Here is a 27,227-nt window from a genome sequence, read left to right as displayed (position 1 = left end):
GATTTAAGTCCCCCACCAGTTTATGACTGTATTGTCTCTGCTGTGCTTCAACAAAGCTAAAGCTTCTCATTACCCAAGCCATTCATGATGAGCGGGAGCGCTGTCTTTGCCACGCAGTCCCAATAGTCAAGTGTAATATTCAACTCAAGACTCTGGATCTTTGCTACAGTTGGCGTATTCATGGTCAGTGAGTGAGCATGACGACCATTGTCTCAAGAAGCATCTGCAGACTAGCATGCTAACTGGCAGTTTTGGCTGAAAATATAGTTTCCCATGTTAAGAATAGCTGTGGTCCTGGGACAGTTCCCTGGGGGACACCACAGACGGTCCCAGAAAGAATGCCTCGTTTTTTTCCTTCTTCTTCTAAACACAGCTTTATTTTTTTGGAGGCATGTCACCTTAAATGGTAATTTAATTTGGTTGCAGCTTGTATCAAGTAGGAGAGAGTTGTGTCCGCCCATTTTTGTTTTATACGAGTGTCTCTGAAAACATTTGGATGTGGTCGTCAAGTAGAAAGTTAGATTTAGTTGTTTGTTGTATTGTGGGAACAGCAGTCGGACCTTCTAGACAGTCTTCATGATGATGTCTCGACAACCTAGAGGATTTCATTTCACAAAGAGGTCACGACCTTGTCAGATGCCCACTTGTGAAGGACATGTCAGTAATTGGATGGGATTATTCTGCGGTGTGGCCTAGTCGGGGTCACCGCCGTCATTCTTTGGTGTAACAGGTTTTGGGGATCAGTTCTACTCTGTGTTAGAGGTAATAAGCATTACACTCTTGTTTACTTTTGGGATTAGGGAGGTAAGGGCTTTGACCTCAATATGTTTAAAATAACTTTTTTTCTTCGCACAACAATATCATTGGGGACTATTGTGAAATATTAATTTCTGACGAGCTGTTGTCGTTTTACTGTGTGACGCTGCATACCATACTTGTTTTTCTCTCTCTGTCTCAGATAAGAATGCATAATCAGGTTTTAGTTACATGTATTGTAGTACTCAAGTATTTTGAGGCCTCGCAAAAGGATTGTTGTGGATAGATCATCTATATCCAGAGCGTGTTTCTCCAGATTCTGTGTGCAGATGGAGTGCGTGCCTGTGCAGAGTGTGTGTGTGCAGAGTGTGTGTGTGCAGTGTGTGTTTTTGCTCGGGTTACATAGTGCGTCAGTGGTATTTATATTATTGTGAACTTGGTGAAGCAGAATAATTGTTGTTTTGCGTGTCAGCCTATTTGTGAATGTAATACAGCACCACCAGTGTCGGTATATATTACTAGGAAAAGGCAGGTACTTGAGTAATCCAAAGGAGACATTGCTGCGTTACAGCAATCCAGATCAAAATAACACTATAAATCAACAGGTTATCATTACAAATGGGCTGGACATGGGTAAAACACAAATGTACAAAACAATTGAACTCAGGCGACACACCATGCAGTAACACATAACACTATACAATACGATACAACAACACTACATAACAACAACGCTGTACATAAAGAAATGACAACTATATGCAATACCAGTGCCATACGTGTTGCTAACATATTGCATGAACAACGGCACTTGATGGTCTCACAGTTTAAAATGTAATTTATGTACATTTGTTAGTATTTACAAAATATATTGCTCCTCAATATCCATATAACAAGTGTCCCCCCTTGTATATGTGATTAACTGATGTGGAATAATGAGGTGTCACATTGTACATTTTGCAGTTGGCAGTGATCCAGTATGCAGGTTGTATGTTGGGTATGGGCCAGTGTCTGGTACCATCTCTTGGGTAGGGACCAGCCTGGTCCCAGGTCTTGCAGGGGCCAGTCTGGTCTGACAGGGGTCCGTGCAGCTGAAGTGTGGTCTAGTGAGTAATGAGAACCAGACCCACAGGAACATCTCCGAGGGCAGACAGTACAGTCTAGACTGTCTCTCTGTCCTGCTCCTGGCTGAGGGATGAGGGTGGACCACTTGGGACTCAGTCTCTGGTTTGTATCGTGTCTCAGCGCTCTGTGCCAGTTAGAAGTAGGTAGAAAAAATTATTTGTGCTTCCGAATACGCCGTTGTCTCTGTAATGTGATGCGTGATTGGTTTATGGAGTAAATAATTAATTCCCTGCTCAGCCTTATTTTCTATGATTTGTTATTAGTTTGACTGATGTCATGCTGATGTTATTTGCTTCTGTAGGGAATCCTTCCGTTCAAGTTTTCGTAACTCCAGATTGTGATCAGAAAAATCTCTCCTTCCCTTTCCAGGAAGGCTTTCATGGGGAACCTGAATGTAGTTTTAACTGCTCTATCAATTTAGTTTTGAAAGATTCATTTGACTTTTGCAACCAGACAGCGGCAAAAACATATTTCAGGTAACATATTATTTGATTTTCAATGCTCTATCAATTTGAAGCAGTAGCTGCGACTGCCACAAGCCAAGCTAATCATTTTGATAGGGACAGCAAAGCAGGTCCTCTCCTGGTTTTATCCTCTCCCCCCCTCTCCCTCTCTTTCTCTCGCTCCCTCCCATCCCCCCTTTTCACATACTCTGCATTCCTACAGAACAAATGCTCACTTGTTGCTTTAGTGCCTTAGATCAACAGTTTATAAATTCAGGACACTTAGTAAAAGAATAAAATAGGACCAAAAATGTTGTGGAAAGCCACAAAAGCAAATGTTCTTTGTGAAGCCTTCCATAATAGTTGTGCTTTGACCCATTGAAAATATTGGGTGGTTTTTGGCTGTGGTTAGGAGGGTGTTTGGATGAGTTAAGGGGGCCAGGGGGTCAATAGGGGGTGTGATAAACTCAATGGGAGCTCTCTGTGTCACTGGTAGACATACGCTTCAGTGTTTTATCATTTCTTGTGGAAGATGGTGGGTGTCACAGACAAATGAGTCTCCCGTTTCGCAAACAGCGAAATTACTTTGTCATAATGAAATAGGGTTCTCTCTTTCAAGCTATTTCGAGGACTTCAATTTTCTCTCCCTGACCTCAAACAGAGAGGTTGAGTTCTAATGGAGATCTAACCAAATCTAAGTACAGAAAACGTAGGCACGCAGTCAATTATTACTCTTGTGTTAAGTCCTTTGGAGATTTACCCTGAGAAGCCATTGAGTTTCCATTGATATTTAATTCAGTCCTCATTTTTGTGTGAGAGAAGAAGTAAATTAATCCCCCAGACTCTCCTGCTACACTTTGAAGGGACTTCCTTGAGAACGCCTTGGAGCACCCTTCCACCAGGGCTCTGGGAGTGTGTGTGTGTTTGTGTGTGTGTGTTTGTGGAGGGTCCTCGCTCACACACACTGTGAGGAGCAGACTGAGTGTATGAAGAGGATTAGCAGGGACCTCCACTATCCCAGGCTGCGCCACAATATGCCGCAGAGATTGGGGTCCGCCTGATCAGCTAAAGGTGATTTTCTGCCCCCCTGTTGCAAAGTGGGTCGAGTGGTTCTGGCGAGGGGGAGTCATGTTGGCTGTGTGGGTGTTGAGGTCTGAGTGTATGAGGTCATGTGCTTGTTTCTGCTCTTAGAGGTCATTTCTAATTGGGAATCCAGTCCTCAGATGTGCTTCAGATAATCAGGTTTCAGAATGGAAAGCCTCACATTCACATTGGACCTATCGCTCCATATTTTACAGGTGCATCTGTCCTAAGGGTTGAGGTTGGTTCAGGGGTGGTACTGTGGGTGTATGTGAAGCCCTCTGTGACATTGCTTGTAAAAAGAGATCGGTCATCTCCTTCTAGTAAACATGTTTCTAGATTTCCAGATTCCTTTGTTTCCTCCTTTTTCTATGATGTCACTCACCGTTTTATTGCCTGTAGGACTCTGAGTCACTTGCATTTGCATCACTTATGCATCACTTATGAGTCATTCATTACCGCATGACTTCATCCACTCCTGTGCTGATAAGAGAGAGCCCCCATAAGCACCTCACGGAGCACCGGTTTAATATTTAACTTAAATAATTTTAAGGTAGCTCTGGAGGGTGATTGCAGGGATGGTGTAACACACTGGGCCACTCTGTCTTATCTCATATGATACATCATTCTCAATCCTTCCTGACTACTTTGGTGTGAGTGTTTCGGGTGAAATCTTTTTTTAGTATTTAAAAAAAATATATTTTTATATTCAGTGGACAGCAAGCTTTTAATTTAAGATCTACTCTCTCTCTCTCTCTCTCTCTCTCTCTCTCTCTCTCTCTCTCTCTCTCTCTCTCTCTCTCTCTCTCCTGTTTAGGTTTATGGCTGGTGCTTTTTTACTTTCTAATTGTAGAACTATATGAGAGAAAAACAGCTTTCTTTTTTTTCTTCTTCTTTGTGGTTGGGAGGTACCCCTCCTTTACGATCCCAAAGCTTTGTGGGAACAGAGCCCCTCCACGGCTCCTCAGAGAAACCCGTATGCTGTTTTAGTGATTTGTGGTCGAAATCACCCCTTGTGAAATACCAACCTAAAATTAGCCCCAGTCCATCCTCTCGACCGGTAGTTCCAGGGTTTTCAATGGCTGATGGCGAGCCTTGTTTAGACTACATATCCCTTTGGGCCAGGGTTCTGCGGCACAGTATCTCAGGACCATTCCACCCTCAAAAAAGCTCCTTTTATGGCTGCTTTGTGCGGATCCCAGTCACTGTAAATTAGCCCGGCCTAGAATGGATCTCTTTGATTAGTTCAAGCTGCTCTTTGAAGATCTAGTTGCTCTAGCAACTTCTACCTTTTTTTATAATCAGACGAAAGATCCTGGTCTTGTTTGTAAATGGTTCCTGAGTGTTTGATACAGATCTCGTTTGAAGCGTGTAGACCCCATCACGTCTAATCTCCTTGAAGGGATTTCTTGCATTAGCGTAATTGTTTTGGGTTTTTTCCTTTAGTAGTCTTGTTTAAACCTAAGCGATAGCCGTATCACAGGCAGTGCAATGCAGAAGTTGGTTCTGAAGATTACTGTCCCGGCAGGGGAGGGAAATGTGGTGACAGCTTCACATATGTCCGGAGTATTTATCCCTGTTCCGAGTAAAACAAAGCATGAAATATACTTAAACACAGCAGTGACTGGTATAAACCTCCCAGTGTGCGCGTGCTGGGCGCGGGTGGCCATTTTCTGGCAGCTTCATGCTGATTTGTAAAGTTTAATGGCCCCACCACACTCAAGGGCAGAGATTTGTAGGTTGTTTTCCAAGCTGGAAGTTGAGGACGTTTGGGAGTAATTCCCATCCCATCCCAACAGCCCACTCTCCCTCTCTCTCCCTATTATTTTCTCTCTTTCTCGCTCTCTCTCTCTTTCTGTCTCCTTCCATCCCCCCTCCCCCCCCCCCCCCCTGTACCCCTGCTTGCCTGTGTGACTAGATTTACAGTTATGGGCCTTGTTTGAGTTTAAGTACGTTTCTGCTGGGAATAGAGACCTGCACAGGACTCAAACCAGCCCCCTCAGCGGACCCCTGCCTCGGCCCATGTGTCCCAGGGTGGCTGTACCGTATGGGCCCCAACGTATGGTGCCCCCTGCAGGCCACAGTGTGCGAGAAACATGGACACTGCGGCTGTGACCTCGTCCCGTCTGACGGTTAAACACGGCTGGAGAGTGACATACAGCGACATGTACCAGCGACATGTACCAGCGCTGCTGAGAGGGTGTTATGTCATGCTAGGCTAAACTCGGGTTTCTTCTGTAGATTTGTCTTTTGAAGCTGTCACCATTACGTTTCTGTCCAGGGCCTGGGAGCATTGATTACATTTGTTGGAAAAAGATCTGAGTTGTTTTTTTTTCCACAGGGCCCATTGATATGGTCAGTTGGCATCAATAGAGAACAGTCTCTTACAGTACATGCTGTCAATCCCTGCTATTGAGCTGCTTGACTTCTCTCAAACTGGAACAAGTGAGAATGTTAGCTTTGTTCCTCCAGGGTTGTGGACCTCACACTGCAAACAGCAGCTTGCTCGGTAAACACCATTGTTTTTGTGTCGGACCTCGTGTCTTTGTTATCTCGTGTCTCATGACTGTTTTTTTTTTAAATCTTAGAATTACTCCTAAATGGACAAGTGTGTTATTAGTTTTGCACTCTTGCTAAATGAGTTACCATTCAAAGTAGAAAAAAAGTATTGATGTATCTCCACATTTTGGGGGGCAGATTTGACCCAATTTAAAACCACCTGGCTCCTATACTAGATTAAGGATTGGAATCCAAGATGGCCAATTTATCCCATGGATGAGATTAGGAATCCCCTGAATCTGCTGCTGGGGAGTCCCACGTTGGATTAGCGCTGTATAGCATCAGGTAGTATTAATGTGAAATCCCTCAATCTCCACCAACATGGTGGTCCAGGTTCATTCTGCCTTTAGAGGTCAGCATGATGTGTGATCTCCTAAGGCCAAACACTCACGCAAGCAAATGTCTGTTACGATCTGTTTCTTCATCCATTTTCAGTGGTGGCTCCTTCCACCGTCAGAAGAATTGACCAGGGGGGCTCACTGGGTAAGTGTACGTGTCACATGGGCTGAGCCCTCATCGCAGCGGCATGGGTTCGAATCCAGCCCCAGGCCCTTTGCTGCATGTCCATGGGCTGTTGTGTTTTGTTGTCGACCCAGAACCAGAAGACCATGAGAGAGGAGCCCTGGACATAAGAGCATCGACAAGGTCCGCTTCAATCATTAAGGGTTGAAGCGGGGGTGGCCCTGAACCGAGGCTTTGAACTTGTTTCTCAAGAGGAACCTCTGATGCCTGGAGTGGTTTTGCGTCATCACCCAAATCGGAGGCTCCTTTGAAAAAGGGAATTTGATTTCAGCACAATCAGACCCCTTCATTTGGAGGAAGGAAAGCGTTTGTCAGACGCAGGTAGAAAGCTCACTCCTGACAGGAATAGCTTTTTTCCGTCCCGTGTTGTTGACGACATCTCACCACCGCAACCTACCACATGCAACAACAGGACCGGTTGACGGTTATGAGACTAATCATGTTTTAAGGGCTCAGGACCGAGTCAAACATCTAGGCCTCCTGTCACACAATCCCCATTCATTCAGGATTAGGATGCTAGCAAAGCTAAACAAAGTCCTCTTGTTTGAAAAGCTACACTCCCCCCCCCCCCCCCCCCCATTCTCCCTTTGACAGGTGTGCTGAAGAGGCCTGCTTGGTTAGCCATTCTGAGGCCTGTAAAGCCGCCCGGCTCCCCAGTCAGTCAGCGTTAGCTTGGCTGCGGCGCTCCCGCCAGGCTAGCGCTGCACAGCTCTGGAAGCCAGCGGGGGGTTTGAGCAGGATTTTCAGCCTCTCTTTAAAGAAAGCATAGTTGGAATGCCAGCCTTCAGAGCTTTGCATCAACAGAGGGTGTGTGCGTGCGTGTGTGTGTGTGTAGGGGGGTATCAGTAGAGAAAGGTTGCCTGTCTTCCTTCACTGTGATGGACAGCCCAGAGGAGAAATGAAAGGAGGAAAAAAGCAAATTCTTGACTCCACGCTAAGCATCTCATTGATATGCTAAGGTCCGGAGAGCCATATCCAAGGGTAAACATGGCCGTTGGCTGGAAAAGGAGGTTTGGGAATATCTTATTATGAGGATTTGGTCCTCCAAGTAAGGGAGTGTTGTGCTCAAGGTCTAAGTGGTGTTCAGCTTCAGCCACTGTAAGTTGTTTACTCAGCAGAGTTTTGATCACTGAAGGCTCTCAAGTATTCATAAATAACCGTAGCTCCAAAGAGGAGCAGTGGAATCTTACAAGGAAAGAGAACAGCTGGGGCTGCTCCCGGGCCTGTGCAGCCCATTAAAGCAAAAGGATAGACTGTAAGAAAAGATATACGGACCAAACAACTCAACGGTTTCAGACTGCTATTATCTTGACGAACTGTAAAAACATTCATCAAAAAAGATTCGGAATCATGACAGCCTGACAGGAACTGGCAGTCGATCATACTATTTCAGAGTCAATATCCAGAGTCAGAAAAACATTTGCAACCTCAAATTCCCAGCCTTTTCTTGAGAGGATGATGTTCTTTTTTCTCATGCTAATCGCTAACCTGCTTGGCTGAGACTTCACCCGCTGAGCGCTGGTCTGAGAGCTGCCCCCCCACCCCGGCGGACGACGCTGTGTGCTGGGCCGGAGGCTCCGTCTAAACGCTGGCTCTTTGTGTGTGCAGTCATGGGAAAGAGCGCTTCAGAGGTGGAGCCGCGGGGGTCGCCCTGGCGTGAGCAGGGACGTCTGGAGAGGAAGAGGTCCCCCGCTCATTCCTTCACTCCGGGGCCGTGTAATCTGCTGATCCGTGGCTGTGGACCGCCGGCGGTCGCACCAATCGGGGGGCGGAGCCCGGCCCGCTAGCCACAGGAAGTATTTCAGAGGGGAGGGGAGGGCAGGGGTGCCCTGGTAGCTCACCGGATAAGTGAGTGTACTGTGCAGTATGAGGCCTTACTGCAACAGCCTGGGTTCGAGTTCGGCCTGGACCCTTCCTCCCTGTCTCTCCCTTCCTTTTGTGTCACACTTCACTTCAAACTGTCCAATAAAACCTGAAAAATGACATCTTTAAATGGCCGGGAAGGGGCGTCTCTCCAGACTGGGCACCAGTCCACTGATCTGGGAAGCCTTTACGACGGAAGCGCCCTGTTGGAGGTGAAGTGGGTCCACTTTTGACAACCCTGGGCAGCAGTGGTGGGGCATGTTTACTCGGGCATCGCTTCTGCAGCGGGCGGCCGGCGCTCTTTCAGGCCAACTGTCGAGACTGTGTGCGCATGGTCAGACAAGTCTGAAGAAAAAAACGATGTTATATTTGTGTTTTTATTTACTTCAAGGTGTGACAGGGTCTCGATGCATGAAGCAGAGAGGCCTGATTTGTGCTGCGTTGGATTCGGTTCAAAGGTCGCCCCTCCAGCTTCTGCAGGATCACAAAGCTGCACGTGAGGAATGTCCCATTCCTCTTAACACAGCCATCATGGCCGGCCTGGTTAGGCATTCAGGGGTTAGGTCATCAAAGGGCCCAGCAGTGGTTTGACACGTCAGGTCACATTTCGACACGTTGATGGACGTGGGGGGGGACACAGCGAAACATTTCAAAGTGTTCATTAAACACCAGGATCGTTCATTTGACTTGTGGGGGTGTTCATATCGGTCCGTTCTTGAGAGGGGCTCTCCTGGGGGTGAAATGAACGCTTAGAAATGTATCGTGTCGTCGTAGCCAGCACCATATCCAGCCCGCAAAGCTATGAGGTCCTCGCGTTTTAATGAGATCCCCACACACAGTTGTGACATGTTTAGTGATTTCACACGTGCTTTGTGTCAGCGAGCACCCCTCTGTCCTGCTGGAGGTCGCGAAGCATAAATAATACTTCACCCCCGAGATCCGCAACGCATGACTGAACATTGCTAGGGGCGCGGGCGTAGGAATGTTGCCAAGTCACATCCTATCCAAGACAGTTTGAATGTTCTGTGTGTAACAAACCGATTGTGACACCGGGGTCATACAATTCTGGATTATTCCAGTCTGATTGTACTGTATCTTGGAGTTAGTTATTTTTGGATTGAACTGCCTCGTTCACAACGGTGGCTCTTGTGCGATGTACTTTTGTCAATTTTCACAAGACTGAGTTAGTGTTTGTGACCCTCTTGAAGTTTGGCAGGGTAGGTGCCTCTAGGAGCCGCAGTTGATGAAAGGCCTCACTCAAGCCCCTGGTGTTAAGTTTTGAGGTGTCATCTGGCGGTGAAGGCAGCAAGGTTTTTAATATAGTCCCCCGAACACCCCCCCCCCCCCCCCCCCCCGCCCCGCTCCGCACATCTCTCCCTCATTCCCGCCACTCCCCTCCCCCCCACCTTCCAGAACCGACCACAGTCGCTCAGGAATGCCATGGTTTCCATGACGCTGAGGCAGTAAGAATGATGCAGTGTGTCTCACTGGAGGGCGAGAGGCAGACCCCTGCCTCTCGCCCTCCAGCTCCTCCCCAGGACCAGAGACGGACCCCCCCTCTCCTTACATCCTCTCCCCCAGAGAGACCACCTCTTCCCCGGACCCTCTCCTCTTCTCCCACAACCCCTGGTCAGGATGAGTCTGGGACAACACCCTGGGGATGGTGTTCTGCTAGGCTGCTACCAAACAACACCCCCCCCCTTCCTCTGCTTCTTCCCTCTCTTTCCCTCAACCAACAACCGCTCTTCCCCAAAACCGCCCCCCACCACACACACACACACACACACACACACACACACACACACCACTCCTCCCCACTCACACACCACTCCCCCCCCCCCCACACACACACACACACAGACCACTTCCCCCCTTCCTCCTGTGAGAAGTGAAAAGCTGGCGTTGTGATTTATTGTTCCATAAATGCTTCACGTGGAAGCGACCATCAGGAGGGGACAGGCCCTGTTTGCTAGCGGCCTCCCAGGACAAAAGACCTCCTAAGGTTCCTGCTCTCCGGCCCCCAAGCCCTCTCCACACTCCCACACTCTCCCCGGTCGAGAAACAAGCTACTTTTCCCGGCAGCTGCTAAGTCTTCTTGTTATATCTCTGCCTTTTGTGTTCTGTGATTTTGTGTTCAGTGAAAGTTTGCAGACTGAAAGCAATTTTTTCCTGAAAGTCCGATTTATGTTTTGTGGTGAAAACCTCCCTTTGGTGACTTGTGGACCCTCCACCAACCCCCCCACCAGCCACCTCTCCACCACCCCATCACCCACGCCCTCCGCCCCAGTCTCTGGTGAGAAGCGTGTGGGGCAGACCTTCTCTGGTGGGAACCAGACCCCTCCCCCTCTCTCCATTGTACGGCCAGACAGGGAGTCTTGACAGCGACCGTCCCCACACGTCCCTGCCCCCTGCTGGGCTGGCTGACGGCACGGGAGGGTCCTGCTAATTAGCCTGTGTGGAGGGCAACAGGAAGGAAGAAGACCCTGGGTCTCACTGGCCTTCACGTCTAGCCCCTCTGTCCTTATATACCTTAACCCCCCCCCCCTCCCTCCTCCCTCACCCCTCACCCCGTCACATTGTCTTTGTATGAGGCTCTAGACACAGGAACCTGCCAGCCTTTGTGTGTGTATTGTCTCTAGACATTTGAATGTCTTTAAACAGGCCTCCACTTTGACCAGTACCCATTAAAGGGCTTCTGGCTCAGGCCTGCTAGCGCTGAACTTTGACCCACCTGATAATGATTTGCCAGAGGTCCGTCACACAAACACCAGGGAGATAACGGGGTCTTCTCAGAGCGATGGATGGTTCGGGTGGGACTGTGTGAATGTTGGTTGGCGGTGCTTTGTGTGTGTCGCGAGAACCGGACGGTGGTACTAGCGCACATCCTCCCAACGCAAACAAGCCTGCAACACTTCAGATTCAAGTTACAGTAACTATACGGTTCATTTACAGGATGGGTGCAGTTTAGCAGTGGAGCGTCAAATCTCCCCCTCTTGTACGTCGATTTGGACAAAAGCGTCCGCTAAGTAAAGACGTAAAAAGTGAGTGTGTGGCGGGTCACATGTCCCAGCATGACGCTCCGCCGAGCCAGCCTTCAGGACAGCCAGGGCCCCAGACACGACGAGCAGCGGCAGCCATCGCAACACGCCATCCCGCCCCGGCACAGGAAGTGACATCTTTTGTGACGGGAGATGAAGATGGATGGAGAGATGGTTGCCAGGGAGCAGGGTAGTGGGGATGGTTGCCAGGGAGATGGACTGGTGAGGCGGTCGGCAGAGGAGAAGCTGCTGTGTTGTGGAGTGTCGGAGTACGACCCGGGCCTCATATTGCTGTCCCCATCTGAGGCAGAGGCAGTAGCCTGTCCCCAATACGACCCACTTTTTTGGACATCCGTCGGGCTTGGCTTGGGAAGTGACCCTCTAGGGCTGTTTGGGGAAAAGTATCAGTTCATGTTCTGTGATGTTCTGTTGAAGTGGTAGTCTGTACCTACCCACCTGAGCTGTGTGTGTTCTGCTTGTGAATACCATGATTCTACACGCGCTGAAAACAGATCTGTCGCTTTATGGCTCTTTGAGCGTTTTTATTCGACACGTGCAAACATTCGCGCCATTCATGGATCTGTGACATCGTCCTCGTCAAGCACGCGTCTCTGAAGCCAGTCCCTCCCCCGGGCCCCGTGCGTGTGCGACCGGCTGGGGGGAGGACCCCCGGTTCACCTGTCGCTCCTGGTCACCATCCGTACCACTGTGCCGGCCTTTTGTTTTGGTCAACGCTTGTTGACTTGGGGGGCCGCTGGTCAGCGGTCACCTGCTGGTCAGCTGGATTTCCTGGTGGAAGCGGCGCGGTCATTGTCCCCGGCCGCTCGGCCCGCCCAGCAACATCAGCTCCAGCGCGGTTTTTTTGTCCCGCTCCTAAAAAGAGGGGGGACGGGTGACAGAAAGACGGGGAGACGCTAAAGTCTTCCTGATCCCCCTTTCCATACGGAGGGTAATCCAGGAGCGACGGTCAGCACAAATCTGGCTTTGACTGCCTGTTTCTGTGTGTGTGCGTGTGTGTGTGTGTGAGGTTGTTCGGGTGGGTTTGCGTGCGTGCGTGAGAAGTGTGTGTTTGTGAGAGGAGTGTGCCAGCCATGTGTTTGTTCATACCTGTTTGGGTGCGTGGAAATGTGGTTAGTGTGTGTATGGTTATGTAGTTTGTGTGTGTGGTTAGTGTCAGTGTGTGTGTGTGTGTGTGTATGGTTAGTGTGTGTGTGCAGAGCCCTCACTGTGACCCCTTGTTTCACCAGGTTCCGGGATGTGTGTGTGTGTGTTGTGTCAGAGTTGTGTCACACCCCCCTGTGGTTGTCAGTACAAGACTCTGTCATTTTTTTTCAGGGAGATTACTCACAATTTCCCCTTCATTCAGCTGCACTCTCATGACTTCACTCTTTAAGTATGTGAGTGCACACAACTAAGGTACCTTGATATCCGATATCTTTATTGTTCCTCTGTTCTTCTGTGGCGACTAATTGTTTCTAATGGACCCTTTTGTACATATGTACTCATACCACAGCTGTAACTGAGTTTCCATTTGACGAGGCATACCTCAACAGCTAACTGATAATGACATGTTGTAACACTACCGGGTCATGTTTAGTAATGCAGTTGTCATTTGGAATGCACTTTTCAGCTCTCTGGGGAATTATCTGGGACTCACTGAGGCAGTAAAACCACAAATGTGTCTGCTCCGTGGCTCAGAGGCTAACTCCATGACGACTGTTGTCAGGAAGAGGGGGTGGGCTGGTGAGTGACATGCATGGTAATGATTTGGCCTGTCACAGTTGTCGTGGGTTACCCTGTAAAACGTACACAAGACCACCTGTGTGCTGAGCAGGTTGTAGAATCCACCCGGTGCAACAATAGAAATACACCAAAGAAACGTGACCCCTCACTGAACTGCTCCTCCCGAGGTTTCTTCAATTATTTTCCTCACTTCCTGGGACTTTCTCCATGTCTTCCTTGAGGGTTTTGCTTGGTTTACGTGCAGTGCTTATGTTCCGTGACACAGCCGGTAGAAAGGGGCCGTACTGATAAAGTTTGTTTTGATCTGAAGAGTGGTTGTTTCCTCCAGAGCACCAGGACTGTCTGCACCAGGTGGCTCACGAGCGTCTGGGGGAGGTCCTGCGCGTGCTGAAGGCCGTGATCGGCAAACACCAGAGCCTCAACTCCGTGGACATCCTCAGCGCGGCGGGAACCGTCATCGCCAGGGTCAAAGGTCAGTCCTGTTGGCCGGCACTCCCTCGCGCGCTCCTCTCCTCCTCGGCTCTGTTTTCCGTCTCCTTTGTCGGTCTGTTCTGTCACCATCTCTCCAAGTTTCTTTCTCCCCTTCTCTCCCAATCCCACCCTTTTCCCTTTCTAGACTATTCCGACTAACAGAAAACAAAGGAAACATTCAAAGGCTTCCAGGCCACCGTGTCACAGAAATGTGCAGGATGAGGCTCTCAGCACAGGGCCACAGTGAACCCTCAGTCGACAAAAAGCTTCTTTTTTCGTTCTTCAAGAAAAACGTCCCAAAAGGCTTGGTACAACCCCATCCCGGCTTCATAAAGACCTCTGTTGATCAGGGTTCAAAGACAATAACAGCAGCTATTTAGTCTGAATCCGAATCCTCGTTCAAGGCAGCGAGACAGAGACAGGGAGCAGTGTGAGGGGTGGGGGGGGGGGGGGGGGGGGGTCTGTGTGCTTGCGTCCAGCCCTGAGGGGACGGAGACAGGAGCAGCGCTCCAGCCCTCCCTCCCCTGAGATGACCGTCAGACACGGAGGGGACAGTCGTACGGTCCTCCCGGGCGCGGCAGGGGGGCTTCGGACTCCCACAGAGTCCACCTCCTCTCCGCTTGCACCCTGCTGGCCCTCTGGCTTAGCTGCTGTGGCAAGGCCCGAGTTTATGAAGAACCTTGACAGGGTGACATCCTTAAACATGTGTGTGTGTGTGTGTGTGTCGTTTTGTGTGTGTGTGTGTGCTGAACATGTGCATGAGGCTTTGTTTACGTTCTGTGAATGTGACATTGCTTAACTGTATTTGTCATACAGGATCTTTCTTCATCTTCGTCAGATCAATCCCGAGCCTGTGTGGGAGATGCTAGCTAAAATGTATCCAGCATGAATACTTTAGGGCTTCCGTCTGAAAGAAGCCATTGTACAGTACCAGGAAGAGGTCTTTGTGTGTGCGTGGGCGTGTGTGTGGGGGTGTGAGTGTGTGTGTGTGTGTGTGGTGCTATTGATCTGTGTGCTTTCCTCTGACAGCAGGACAGACTGGATACAGGACCCTGTATGTTCCTGTGATGTTACTGAATGAGGGGGATTGTTGTCAGGGCTGGACAGGCGTTCTCCAGGGAACAGTTTGATATTAACAGTATTTTACACTGACTGTATTTGCCTAGACAGTCTGTGATGATTGTACTGTTTGGAGATGTCATGGCTTTGGTACATTAGTTAGCAGGATTCCTTTCTGTACTGTAGCACCACTTGGTACAAACTGCAAATGGCATGTTGTGGCTTTTTACAACCACTAGGGGGCCAGAATTTCTCACTCGGTGGTGCCAACTCTCCAAGGTCTTTTTTAATCAAAGCTCTGACCCTACACACACACACACACATTCACTCACAAGATACCTGTGGCTACAAGCTATGCACACTCTGTGTAACAATGAGACTGAAACAATCAATTCAGGTAGGCTGATTCAATTGGTAGGATTGTTGAGTGTCTGGGGGCTTGGAGGAGAGATGAGGGCACCCGTGCTCATTTGCGGGCTCGCCTGTCTGTCGGCTCGCATAGGGGGCTGTGACTTCCACTGAACTGGCGAGAGAGAGAGGGGGAGAGAGGGGGAGAGAGGGGGAGAGAGGGGGAGAGAGGGGGAGAGAGGGGGAGAGAGGGGGAGAGAGGAGGAGAGAGAGAGCACTGGTTTCCTGTGGAAGCGGAGGGTCGATCATAGTTCCGGAGGCTTTACCGTCACTCAGTTGTCCCCACACGCGGTAGACGTCATTCACGTTCGGCACCTCCACCTGTCGAATCAGGTCGTCGGTCTGTCGACAGACTCACCCTGCCTCCTACATCTCAACCCCCGAGGCGAACCCCTCAGGCCACCCTGTCTGGGCCGCGACGTCCGTTTAGTCCGGTAGCTTCCGCCGCTCTCCTCCAGAGCCAGGCGAGGGGGACTGGAGCGGCGTTCAGGAGCGTTGCGCTCTCCCGGCGAAAACAATGCCATTTCTGAGCGATGATGTAACTTCCACGGCGGGCCCTTCTGGCCGAGGTTTGAGCCAGCGCTGGCATTGTGTTCCAGCAGGCTTCAGGATGTCCTGAGGAGAGGGGGGATAGGGGGAGGGTTACAGTCGGACTGAACTAAGTCACAGACCAGACCGCTCGGCTAGTCCGGGCTCACAGCACCTCCTGGGAACCCTGGACGTTCTCTGGAAGTCTCGGTTCCACAGGTTCCTAGAAGCACCCCCCCCCCCCCCCCCCCTCTTCTCCGACTGCCACCCTGAGTTTGGGGGACCTGCTGGGAGATTTACAAGCAGACAGAAGCCTGGCTCTGAGGGTCGTTCCTTCCCTAACCTGGACGGAACGATGATGGCTGGAAGTCGCGAATGAAAAACCAAGACCTTGCTGCTGGTGTTGTGCTCCAAGCTTTCGGCTGGGATGTTGGTTCCATTGAAGACATGATTAGGGTCTTCTGTATGTTCCTGAAGACCGATGATACAAAGATGGTTGAGGCGCAGCTTTGACGGGAAGGTTTGTGGACTTCAAAGTGACCTTTTTTTAAACATCGCTGTTTACATTTAAATGGATTTACACACTGGACAGGAAGTCCATGTGGTGGGTTAGTGGTGGTTCAGTGCTGTGTGTGTGTGTGTCACTGCTTGGTTCCTCATATGGCGTAAACACAGGAAGCTTTCTGTGCAGATGGGTTAGGGTTAGCTGATTTCTTCTGTCTGTGTGTTCAGGTCCACTGTTGAACCGGACTTGACTGTGTCACGGGGAGTTTTAAAATGGACACCTATCAAGTCCTGTCTAGCAAAACGGTTGTTTAGATGGAGAACACTGGACCTATGACTACTACACTGCACCTTGTTTTAGAATGTTCTTCTTCTTTTTACACTCAAAGACAACAGTTAAGTAACAAACTGGATTGTCTTATGACTAGCTGACAGATTTCAGAGGAGTTCAGAGGAAGAGAAAGTCATGCATGGTAAGAAGGACTTTAGGAATCGAGAATCAATACTGTTCGCTCAGATTACTTCTCAACTCTGGAAATGGCCGTTGTTAGTCACAAAGACGACCAAGTTTGTTGGTTGTTGATTGCAATTTCTTTGGACTCCTAACCAGCTTAATGCTAGATTATTTTATCTGCGTGTGACAGGAAGGTTGTTATGGAGACTGATTATAGACGTATTTACATTTGCGTTTCCTTCCTCTATTTTTAAGACACTTGTGTTTAGATTTGAGTCAGGAAATCTGTTGCCTCTCTTGAGTTTTTAGGAAATCAGCCACCTCAGTTATGAGCTTGTTTCCCTATTCCTCCATCCCTAGTCTTGCGTGAAGGCCCCACTGAATGAAAAGCCTCTTTTTCTGTCTTGTTTAGAATTGTGTTTATTCTGCGTCTGGGAAACTGGATTCTTTGTCTAATACAGGTGACTTGATATGACTTCATGAAATGCCTCAGTGTCCTAACACTTCCACAACTTTCTCACATGCCTGTTCAGAAACCAGAAAAGGATGAACCTGATCATGTTCCTCTTAATTGTCTGTATTATGTGTGTGTGAGAGATCAAGGGTTTAAGTACATGCCCTATCCAGTATTAGAGGGATATAAAATGTCACCGTTCTTGAGTTTCACCCTTCAGGACAATTGTCTATTCCTTTCCTGACAGGTGTGAACTTCAAGGACGTGAACGAGGACAACAAACAGGAGCTTTTCTCGGAGATCTACTCTTCCATCGACACATTAGCTTTCACATTTGGCAATGTGTGAGTACAATGTCTCGGGTTATTGCAATATTACAATAAAGGGATCTTTTCCTCAGTTTTACTATTCACTACTGGATTAGCCCTCGCCTAGCCACTAAACCTGAACATCACAACAACATTTGAACCAGTGCTTAAGAACGACCTGTACCTGCAGTTGATGATTTTACATTGGTTTCCCTTGCAGAGTGTCGGACTTCCTTATGGGCGATGTAGAGAATGGCTCATCGTTGGGGCTCCCTCTGACTAGGAGAAGCAGGGTAAGAGAACCAGGGATACACACATACACCTACCTACACAACCTCCACCTAACCCTGTGTACATATACAGCGCCTGCTTTGGAAACCCCTAGCCTTTTAGCAAAAGTGGTTTTGAATGCACAAATTCAATCCCGTTTGGCCTGAAACAGACTTGTGTGTTGTTCCTCATGGCGGGCCTCTCGATTCTGTCTCCTCAGTCGTCAGAGAACCTGTCGGTCGAATGCGGAGGATCCAGCCTGGAAAGGGACGACCCTCCAGGTGAGATTCGTGTCCCGCAACAGGACATCCTGTCGCTCGCGTAGAACAGCTCATTTTAGACGTGTGGTTTTCTCTGCCCACCAAAGTCACTACGACCTATCGGGCTCAGTAAGATGAATACATATTAATGCACATTAATACAGCCAATCCCTGTCACAACCACTCAGCTCTAAGGCTATTACAGCCCGTCCGTTGCCAAGGTCGGGAAGAAGCTTTACTACGTGGCACTCTCTCAGTCACAGGCACCCGTAAACCACACACAAACACACACACACACACACTTATGTCGGCTTCGCTGAGGCGCGGGCGGTCTGGGACCACGCTCACACCCTTCTTCTTCGACGTCCCGTGCGGCATCTCCGTGGTGGTCACAGGTCCCCCGGCGCGGGCGGAGGAGGTGGACGGGGCGCTGCAGGGCAGCGAGGGCGGCGTGGAGGCGGCGCTGCTGTACGCCAAGGCCTGGTCCAAATACAGCAAGGAGCTGCTCGCCTGGGCCGAACGGAGGATCGCCGCCGGTGAGTGACACGAAAACTGTACACCTTAGTGTGAGGATCTTGTGTTTGGATTGGAAATCCCCCGAAAGGAGAGTTTGTTTGGCCCGTCGAGTGCGTATGCAGGTCCACTGTCATAAGAAGGCACTCCTGGTGTTAAAGTGACGCTTTGAAATGGACTGCGTTTGCGGCAGGTTGACTGTGTTTACATTAGCATTAGCACTCGTCATTGGGACTGACAGGTGGCACTGGGTAGGTTGAGTGATCAGGATTAAGTTAGAATAGGAGCCTCACACACAGTTAGAAGTGTGTGTTAGGTTACATGAGGCTCCTGAAAAGGACATACTGTCAGACCCAGAGTTGGCTCATAGCAGTGTGCTGTCATTCCATGATCGAGCTACTGTCAAGTGACAAGTATGCTGTAATAAGTTACAGAATAGTTCGGGGTTGTGTACTTAATCACTCTGTAAGCACACATACAGTGACGGGTCAACCTTTAGGGGTTTGGTGTGACATAACTCAGCAACGTATCTTGTTTGGATAAGACTTGGATTTTTATTCCTTTCATTCTTTGCCCGGGGAACGTTCTGTGACTAGTGTGTGTGTGTTTGCAGATGTCGAGTGTGCGAAGAGCTACGCCAAAATGGCCGAATCGGCAAAGACGCTGGCTAGTCAACAGGTGACTGAACATACGTTTTCATTGTGTCCTTGTGCAGTACTTTCATACAGAACGTGGGAGACTGTTTCTCCGCGTTAAATCGAGAATTCATTCGTTTTTGTGTCACTAAACAGGAATTCATGCCATTTCGCAAGATCTACATGTCGGCGTTCAAGAACGACATTGAGTACAGCCAACTCCTGCTTCACACAGCCGCGGCACTGCAGGCTAACAAGTTCATGCAGGTAAGTCTTCCCACACACACACACACACTCTTCCGGTCTTCAGGGAACACCATCTGAATCAAATGATGGAGGTGTCTGCTTGTTGACTCACTGGAATGTGTCTGTGTACGTGTGTGTGTGTTCCCCAGCCTCTTCTCAGTCGTAAGAGCGATCTGGACAAGCTGAGGAAGGAGGTGAAGGAGCGCTGGCAGAGAGAGCAGAAGAAGATGGTGGGTGGACATGATGTGCCCTCTGACACACACCAGAGCTGCTGCCTGTATGAGTGGGACTGGGAACTCTCGGGCACTAGGACCTTGAGGGCATGGATTCTAGTATATGTAGTTGACGAGGTGTTGTGAACAGGAACAGCGAGGTCAGTCAGTGTGCTGTCAGTGTGTGTGTGTGTGTGTGGTTCCTCTACTGCATCTCCGACTGGGTGGTTACAGGAATGACAGAAATAGAAGGAGAGCAAACCAGTAGCGCTGAATCAGCACTAAAGTGTTGTAACTTCTCTGTGTGTGTGTGTGTGTGTGTGTATATCTATGTCTGTGTGCATGTATGTATGTATGTGTATGTATGGTCGTGTTTGTGGATGTGTCTCCGGCGTGTGTGTGGGCGTGTTTCCGACGTGGGGTGTGTGTGTTCAGCATGAGGCGGACAGCGCCCTGAGGAAGGCGCGGGCGCTGCAGGTGCAGAGGCAGGAGGAGCATGACAAGGCCAGGCTGTCCACCAGCAGGGCGGAGGAGGAGCAGCCTGCCAAACAGCTGGACAAGAGACGCCGGCTGGAGGAGGAGGCCCTGCTGAAGGTACCACACACCTCTCCCCCCCCCCCCCCCCTTCCCCCCCAGTGGCCCCTAGAATCTTTTCAAGGAGGGCCCTAGCTTATCGTGGAGGCCCCTAAATCCTCCAAAAAATCTCTTTGAGATTATCCCGGAAGCTTCTAGATCACTAAGGCTCCTCAATTCGAACGAATGCCCTCCCGATCCTAAAGGAGGCCCCTCGAGTTGTTCTTGTTCGAATGCTGAGCTGACGTGAGCCCCTGTAACCCCCCCCCCCCCCCCCCCCCCGTGTGGTAGGCAGAGGAGGCCCAGCAGCACTGCGAGGCCTGCCAGACGGACGTGGCGGTCAGGAGGGTGGAGCTGGCCACCACCAAGAGAGACGTCCTCACCCAGCTCAGAGAGATGGTCTTCCAGTGCGACCTGACTCTCAAGGCGGTACGTCCCCCAAACCCGGCGTCCCCTCTCCCACCTGCTTTTTCGATCTCAGCGGCGTCCGTGAGGTATTCGCGTGTGTCTACCGTCTCTCCGTGGGATCGGACACAGACGCGAAAATCTCCCCTTATTTAGCGTCGGACGAACGAACGGAACCGCGAAACGTTCAGATGTGACCATGTCATCGCGCGCGTGTGTGTGTGGTGTGCAGGTGACGGTCAACTGGTTCCAGCTGCAGCAGTCCCAGGCCGTTCCCCTCCCCGTCAACCACCAGGTCCTGTGCGAGAGCGCCAAGCTGTACGAGCCGGGGCAGCGCTACGTGGACTTCGTCAGGAGCCTGCCGGCCGACAAGGCCAGGGCGGAGTCCCTCTCCTTCGACGCCACCGTCACTCAGAACACGGGGTGAGGGGAAAGGGGGGGCTCCAGGGGGGTCGCAAGCGGCTGGGAGAAAGAGAGGGTAGCGGCCAATGCAGCTGTTTGTGTGCGTGGGGAGGGGGAGTGGGGTGGGGGGGGGGCTGGGGGTTGCAGAGAAAAAGATTGTGAAAAAGAAAGGGATTGTGTTAGAAAGCGTAACACAATTGAGTGCAGGCCACATGTCTTCCTGAGGAAGTGACTAGTCAGAGTGTGGGGGAGGGCGAGGGAGGAGTGGGGAAGGAAGGATAACTTCTTCTGTGCTCTGGATCTGGATCAACACAACTATCGAACTACATGTTATACTTAGGAACACTTGCAATGTATGAATTTACCCGACACCTTTTGATCTTGAAGTCAAATGCTCTACCACTGAGCTAAACCCATCCCAACAGTTATGTCTTAGTCCGGTGGAAAAGCTCTGTCTGTGCTGACCAGTGTGGTTCAGGTTGGGTTGGGTCTGGAAGTGCCCACAGAGAGACACAGCCGGCAGGTGGAGAGGACAGCTTTGTTCTGGCTTTGTTTACATCTCCTCCCCGCCCTGCCCTCGTCTGATCAGAGCTGGGGAAGTGCAGATGGGAAGCTGAACATCAACACCTCTCACACACCACACGCGCGTCACAGGGTTAAATTTAGAGATCCAAGTCAACCTGAGACCATAGCCAGTGGCGTGGGAGTGGACCAGCCAGGGCCACCTATAGCCTAGTTACACTGTTTATAGTCCGGATCTGATCATGCCGGTGTTATGTCTTTAGGAATATGAGAACGGTGTTGAGTGAATATTACCCTTAGAGATCGAGGACATTCCGCGTTTTAATCCAAGTTTCAGACAGGCCAGTGTTGGATCATACTTTCCTCCAGATCCACCGGAGAGAGTTTCACCTCCCTTTTGCGTTTCCCCCAGGATGCTTTTCACCAAGAGGTCGCTGAGCGGCAGCCACTCGTCCCACGGGAACCTATCGCAGGCCTCGCTGCCGTCGGACTTCCCGGGCGCCGGAGAGAGCCCCGCCCACACGCGGCCGGCCAAGATAGCGGAGCGCCGCTCCAACAGCAGCACGGACATCCAGGGTAAGCACACGCACGCACTGGAGGTGCATCACTGACGCCCCAAACACACGGAGGGAGCGTGTTTCAGACGTCACCACTCCAGCCCTCCAACAGTAGAGGTCTGGTCTGGTCGCCACTGGCTCAACACTAAGCACTTCTGACGCTTCTTAGTGTTGGCATCAGCTCACTGCTTCAGTGGTGTCTGGGGCTTGTTGCCTGGTAACGATGCTTCAGGCCCTGTTTCCGACCGCTGTCGTTAAATGCAGTTCAAAGAGTATGATGTGAACCCCTCTGTGACAGAGCTTGTAAAAAGGGCCACACACATGAAACTGGATCTGATTTCAGTAGAAAAGACGGCAGAGAGAGAAGGAGTGTGTGTGTGTGTGTTTGTGGATGTTAGCGTACCTGCACTGTGTCGTTTGCTTGGGATCCCAATGGAAATTGTGTGTACCATGTATGAATACACAGAAGTGTGTATGTGTGTGTTTGTGTATCCATGCAGGCTCAGCCTTGTGGATATAAATGGTTGGAGATTACAGTTGTCCTCCTGTGACTCTTATTTACGGAACACACACGCACACACACCGCACACCACACACACACACAGCTGTTTGATCATACTTGTGGTTTGGTTCCTCATTTGAATGATAATATCCTGATAGGTTTCAGGTGCAACCCCTTTCTGTCCATGATTTAGTGTTTGATGATTAAGTGTTGCTACGGCAGCCAAAATCACCCATCAGAAAGGTTTTTATCCTGAGGGTGGCAACACATCAAGAATTAATTCAGCCACAGCTCACACTGTAAGACGGTCAAGCTTCCGTGACTACATTTACAAAGACGTCATTTGAAAACCGACACAAGTGTCTTTTTTAATCACATGTTAATGTAAACACACTGGATACGTCACGCCTGGACGCAATATTAGCATTCAAGTGTCACCATGACAAAGTACATATTCGTTGACATGTTAATAGGATATTCTTTCTGAGGAGATGTAGGTGGTGAAGCAGAGATGGGAAGGAGAGCTGGACATGGTGAAGTGTCTTGTTGTGGTTGTAGAATATCGTAGTTGTCGCTGAGTCTGGTAAAAGACAGCCTGTTACTCAGCACCTCCCTTTGTAGAAACGGGCCTGTTCTGGCTTGATGATCTGATGCATCTATTATAACCGCTACTTGTACATTGCTTTGGATATGTAATATAAATGATTACATTTATATTAAATGACTACATTTAAATGTACTGGTAAACTCGAAAAAGTCAAATGTGATTGTGAATCTTGTTCCAGCTCTGAGGATCCAAGGCCCGTTTCGAGCCTGGGCCACGGGTAGTCAGGGTGGGGGCATGTGCAGTGACTCCGAGAGCGCCGGGGGCAGCAGCGAGTCCCGCTCCATGGACTCCCCCACCGCCAGTCCTGGTAAGACCCACTGGATTTGCCCAATCATGCCATTGTCCCACCACTTCCTCATTCCTGTTCTCCATTTCCTGTCCCTGTTATCCCACTTCCGGTTGCTCGTATTTGAGATCAGATCAAACTTTATTCACCCCTGACGAGAAAATTCAAACGTCACAGCAGCCCCAATAAAATAAATAAATGTATAAATAAAAGAAATATACGCAGTATTCACAGCATCTCCTACCACGGTATTTCAAACAAAGAACATGGTATATCTCCTTCCGAAGGTCTGTAGTTTCTGGCAGTCCTCTTGTTTGTACTCGCTAACCTGCTATCTGTCCCTTCATAACCTTTCCTGCACCTGATGACTGGCATGCGCAATAACAACCGGCCGCACCTGCTGCCCGCCCTCCAACATGCCCCAGCTGTCACGTCTCTCTCCACCTGGAGAGGGAAAACAAGACAGACCGCCCTTATGTCACAGGCATAACAGCCGCCCTGTCAGACCGCAGACGGTACAGTCAGCCTGCTGTCTGAGATTGTTATTGGTCTGGAACGCGTCTCATTGCTTAACTGAGACGTCGGAAGGAAGGTTTCCTTTTTTTTCTTTTGTTTGGTTCGTCTTTGGCCGGGATTCCCCCGAGAGCTGTCGATGTTTCAGCTTGCCCCAGCCCGGTACGACACCCTGCTGTTCCTCAAGCAGGAGACACTGCAGCAGGCCAAGCTTCAAATGAGACGGTGGACGGTGGAGCTGCTTGAAATGCTTATCTAGACACTTCTTCCCCTCCTCCTCTCTTCCCTCTGTTCCTTTCCTCCCTTTAACTGCATTTTCCACATGCCCGGGAGATGTTTTCCAGAACGTTCTCAGTAGCTGTCTGAGATGGGCCTCTCACGCAGACCTTTATGGGAACAATACGGAGGATTAACAATGGGCTTGATCACTGAATGGAAGTGTGAATCACCCATGATGCCTTTATGGTGGTCTCCAATTGGCTCCTTGACCTTTCACCTAAAATGAGCCCCGCCCCGCCGCGGCACATTTATAAGCGAAACGTTATTTATTTATTTTTCAGTCCAGGGTTTAGTATAGAGAGAAGCCGCCCCGGCCATGAGAACTCACTGGCGTATCCTCTTTACCTGCACAGGTGACTTCAAGAGGAGATTACCCAGAACCCCCTCCACAGGCACCATGTCGTCGGCGGACGACCTGGACGAGAGAGAGCCCCCGTCGCCGTCAGATAACGGTGAGTCTGAGGGGGGAGGGGGGATGGGAACTCGTCCTGGGGGCCCCCCGGAGGGAGACGGTTTGTCTCTCGTTCCCATGTCCGACGGCGGGGTCGTCGAGGTCGTGCGTTGGTGTCGCGAGGGGTTCTGGGATGTTGGAGAAGGGAAGCTACAACAGAAGAGCTGTCATGCGTTAAAATAAATAAGACAAAGTGGCTGGAATGAAACCGACTGTCAGTGTGGGATGAAACTGACCATGATCCACCCTCTCTTCCCCCCACCCTGTCTCTCCCCCACTCCAGGTCTGAGTGAGATGGTCATGGAGATGGCCAGTTCTCCAGGCCCCTTCAGGAACACTCTGATGTCCAAGGCCGCCCAGACACACCGGCTGAGGAAGCTGAGAGCTCCGTCCAAGTGCCGGGAGTGTGACAGCCTGGTGGTGTTCCAGGGGGCCGAGTGTGAGGAGGTTGGTTTCTTCTTCTTCTTCTTCTTCTCTGGTCTTCTGGCTCCTGGTAACCAATGTTTCGGACACTCGGGAGGCTCAATCACTCTGTTCCTTGTGCATGGGATCAAACTGGACTCAAACTGAAAGCCATCGGCCCTCCACATGGAGGGTTTGGGTTGGCAACCATGTTAAATACATAAGACAGGTGGTGTAAGCGAGGGGGGGGGAAGCACTCCAGAGTTCCATGAACAGATCCAAACTCAGACATCAGTCATGTGTCTGATCCTCCCTCAGTGCAATGGAAACCAGAGGCCTTCAGCTGGCCCCGCTCCCCCTCTCCTGGATGTTCTCTCCACTCTGCTTATTTTAGAACGAGTTCCATTCAATATTTATAAAAACCCTAAGATAATGTTTGGATACATTCAGAAGGACAAAGAACGGGTTGGTCCTACAGGGTTACTGGGTTTGGCGACGGGATCGTTTGCGTCACACAGTCCAACGTGGCTGAACTGGACGCTCCCTGAATGAAGTTGACCGACTAAATTACATTGACGGTGTTTTCTTTTTTTGTGTGTTTTTTTCTCTCATGTGACTTGACCGCGTATCGCCTGACTTGTCGCATTTGTTTCTGTGACTGTGTCCCCAGTGTTACTTGGCCTGTCATAAGAAGTGTCTGGAGCTGCTGGCCATCCAGTGCGGTCATAAGAAGCTTCAGGGTCGCCTGCACCTGTTCGGCGTGGACTTCACCCAGGCGGCCCGGAGCCACCCCGACGGCATCCCCTTCATCATCAGGAAGTGCACGTCTGAGATCGAGCACCGGGCTCTGAACATCAAGGTAACGCCGTTAAAACATCCGGCCCTGCTCCTGCTCCAGGCTACTGCTCTTGAATCTTACCCCCCCCCCCCCCTCCCCCCGGACGAGATCCGTTTTTGAAACCCGTGGGAAACTCGCCGGGTGTCTGGATGTGGAATGTGTTCCTCAAACTGTTCTGGAGTGTTCTGTTGGAATCTAAAGGGACCGTGTCGTCTGGTTTGTCTCCCCCCCCGTAGGGGATCTACCGCGTCAACGGAGCCAAGTCTCGGGTGGAGAAGCTCTGCCAGGCGTTCGAGAACGGGAAAGACCTGGTGGAGCTGTCTGATCTCTACCCGCACGACATCAGCAACGTGCTCAAGCTCTACCTGCGCCAGGTGAGTCCGCCGCCGCCTCGTACATTACCTCCAGATAAAGTCAACTGAGTTCGGCTGTTGCAGAGTCGCCGCCCCTCCCCCCCCCCCCCCCACACCGCCCGGCCAATCTCCCTTTTCATACCTCCTCCTTTTACTGTCAACAAAAATGCCGGGATGCTTATCTCCTCGCTTCTAATCTCATCCCCTCCGTGTGTTTGTCCTCATATTTCAGCCTCCTGAGTTTATAATTAACTTCCTTGTTTATTTCTCTCCCTGCCCAGCTCCCAGAGCCCCTCATCCTGTTCCGCTACTACAATGACTTCATCGGATTGGCTAAGGAGAGCCAGAGCGCCATCGTGGAGGAGGTGGAGACCCTGCGGGCTGGCCCCGCCTCCGAGACCCAGCAGGTCAGCGTGGAGCTCAGCCGGGTGCTGTTCAAGATCCGAGACCTCCTGAGGCAGCTGCCGCCGGCCCAGTACAAGACCCTGCAGTTCCTCATTCAGCACCTGCACCGGTAGGATGAGCAGGGAACACACACACACACACACACATACACACACCCTCTGACAGTGTCAAACAGAAAGCCCTGCTTTCGGCTGGAGAAGATCGATTTGAATGAACCCAAACACCAAACTAGACCATCAATTCTCGGAGCGTCTAAACCCAGACGCTTGTCTAAACCTCTGGCGTCCATCTTGTTTGCGTCCCCTCATCCCCCAGGGTGACGGAGCAGGCGGAGGAGAACAAGATGACCGCCAGTAACCTGGGGATCATCTTCGGGCCCACGCTGATCAAGCCCAGGCAGACGGACGCCGAGGTGTCCCTCTCCTCCCTGGTGGACTACCCCTACCAGGCCCTGATCGTGGAGCTGCTCATACGACACCAGCACGTGGTCTTCGACTCACCCTTCAGCCCCCTGCCCGCCGCCTCGCCCACCGCCGAGGGCGCCCCCTCCGGCCCGGCCCCCGGCCTCCCCCACCGCCTCACCGCCCAGGAGAAGGAGATGCAGTTGAACAGGCACTCCAAGTCTCTGGGAGACATCAAAGAGGTGAGGGGAAAACAAATATTTTGTTTTGTACTTTTAGA

General features: G+C 50.5%; 1 protein-coding gene across 6 annotated transcripts in view; it reads left to right on the top strand.

Annotated features, from left to right (window-relative positions):
* arhgap29a (Rho GTPase activating protein 29a) overlaps positions 1 to 27,227 on the top strand; it is a 33,949-nt gene that overhangs the window by 3,687 nt on the left and 3,035 nt on the right. For 2 of the 6 annotated variants that reach the window (XM_062479130.1, XM_062479129.1), the window contains exons 3-21: positions 13,458 to 13,601; positions 17,255 to 17,351; positions 17,536 to 17,608; positions 17,806 to 17,866; positions 18,241 to 18,381; positions 18,972 to 19,036; positions 19,150 to 19,260; positions 19,389 to 19,469; positions 19,887 to 20,045; positions 20,316 to 20,453; positions 20,662 to 20,852; positions 21,766 to 21,929; positions 23,198 to 23,326; positions 24,451 to 24,549; positions 24,832 to 24,995; positions 25,621 to 25,809; positions 26,025 to 26,162; positions 26,423 to 26,655; positions 26,862 to 27,189. In XM_062479130.1, coding sequence (XP_062335114.1) covers positions 13,458 to 13,601; positions 17,255 to 17,351; positions 17,536 to 17,608; positions 17,806 to 17,866; positions 18,241 to 18,381; positions 18,972 to 19,036; positions 19,150 to 19,260; positions 19,389 to 19,469; positions 19,887 to 20,045; positions 20,316 to 20,453; positions 20,662 to 20,852; positions 21,766 to 21,929; positions 23,198 to 23,326; positions 24,451 to 24,549; positions 24,832 to 24,995; positions 25,621 to 25,809; positions 26,025 to 26,162; positions 26,423 to 26,655; positions 26,862 to 27,189 — 2,705 coding nt within the window. Of the gene's footprint in view, positions 1 to 500; positions 763 to 13,457; positions 13,602 to 15,738; positions 16,116 to 16,350; positions 16,573 to 17,254; positions 17,352 to 17,535; positions 17,609 to 17,805; positions 17,867 to 18,240; positions 18,382 to 18,971; positions 19,037 to 19,149; positions 19,261 to 19,388; positions 19,470 to 19,886; positions 20,046 to 20,315; positions 20,454 to 20,661; positions 20,853 to 21,765; positions 21,930 to 23,197; positions 23,327 to 24,450; positions 24,550 to 24,831; positions 24,996 to 25,620; positions 25,810 to 26,024; positions 26,163 to 26,422; positions 26,656 to 26,861; positions 27,190 to 27,227 lie in introns of those variants that run through there. The other 4 variants (XM_062479135.1, XM_062479134.1, XM_062479133.1 and 1 more) reach the window with 4 other exon arrangements.

The sequence above is a fragment of the Osmerus eperlanus genome, chromosome 15 (assembly GCF_963692335.1).
Source record: "Osmerus eperlanus chromosome 15, fOsmEpe2.1, whole genome shotgun sequence".
Lineage (NCBI taxonomy): Eukaryota > Metazoa > Chordata > Actinopteri > Osmeriformes > Osmeridae > Osmerus > Osmerus eperlanus.
This window is presented reverse-complemented; position numbering and strand designations above follow the sequence as displayed.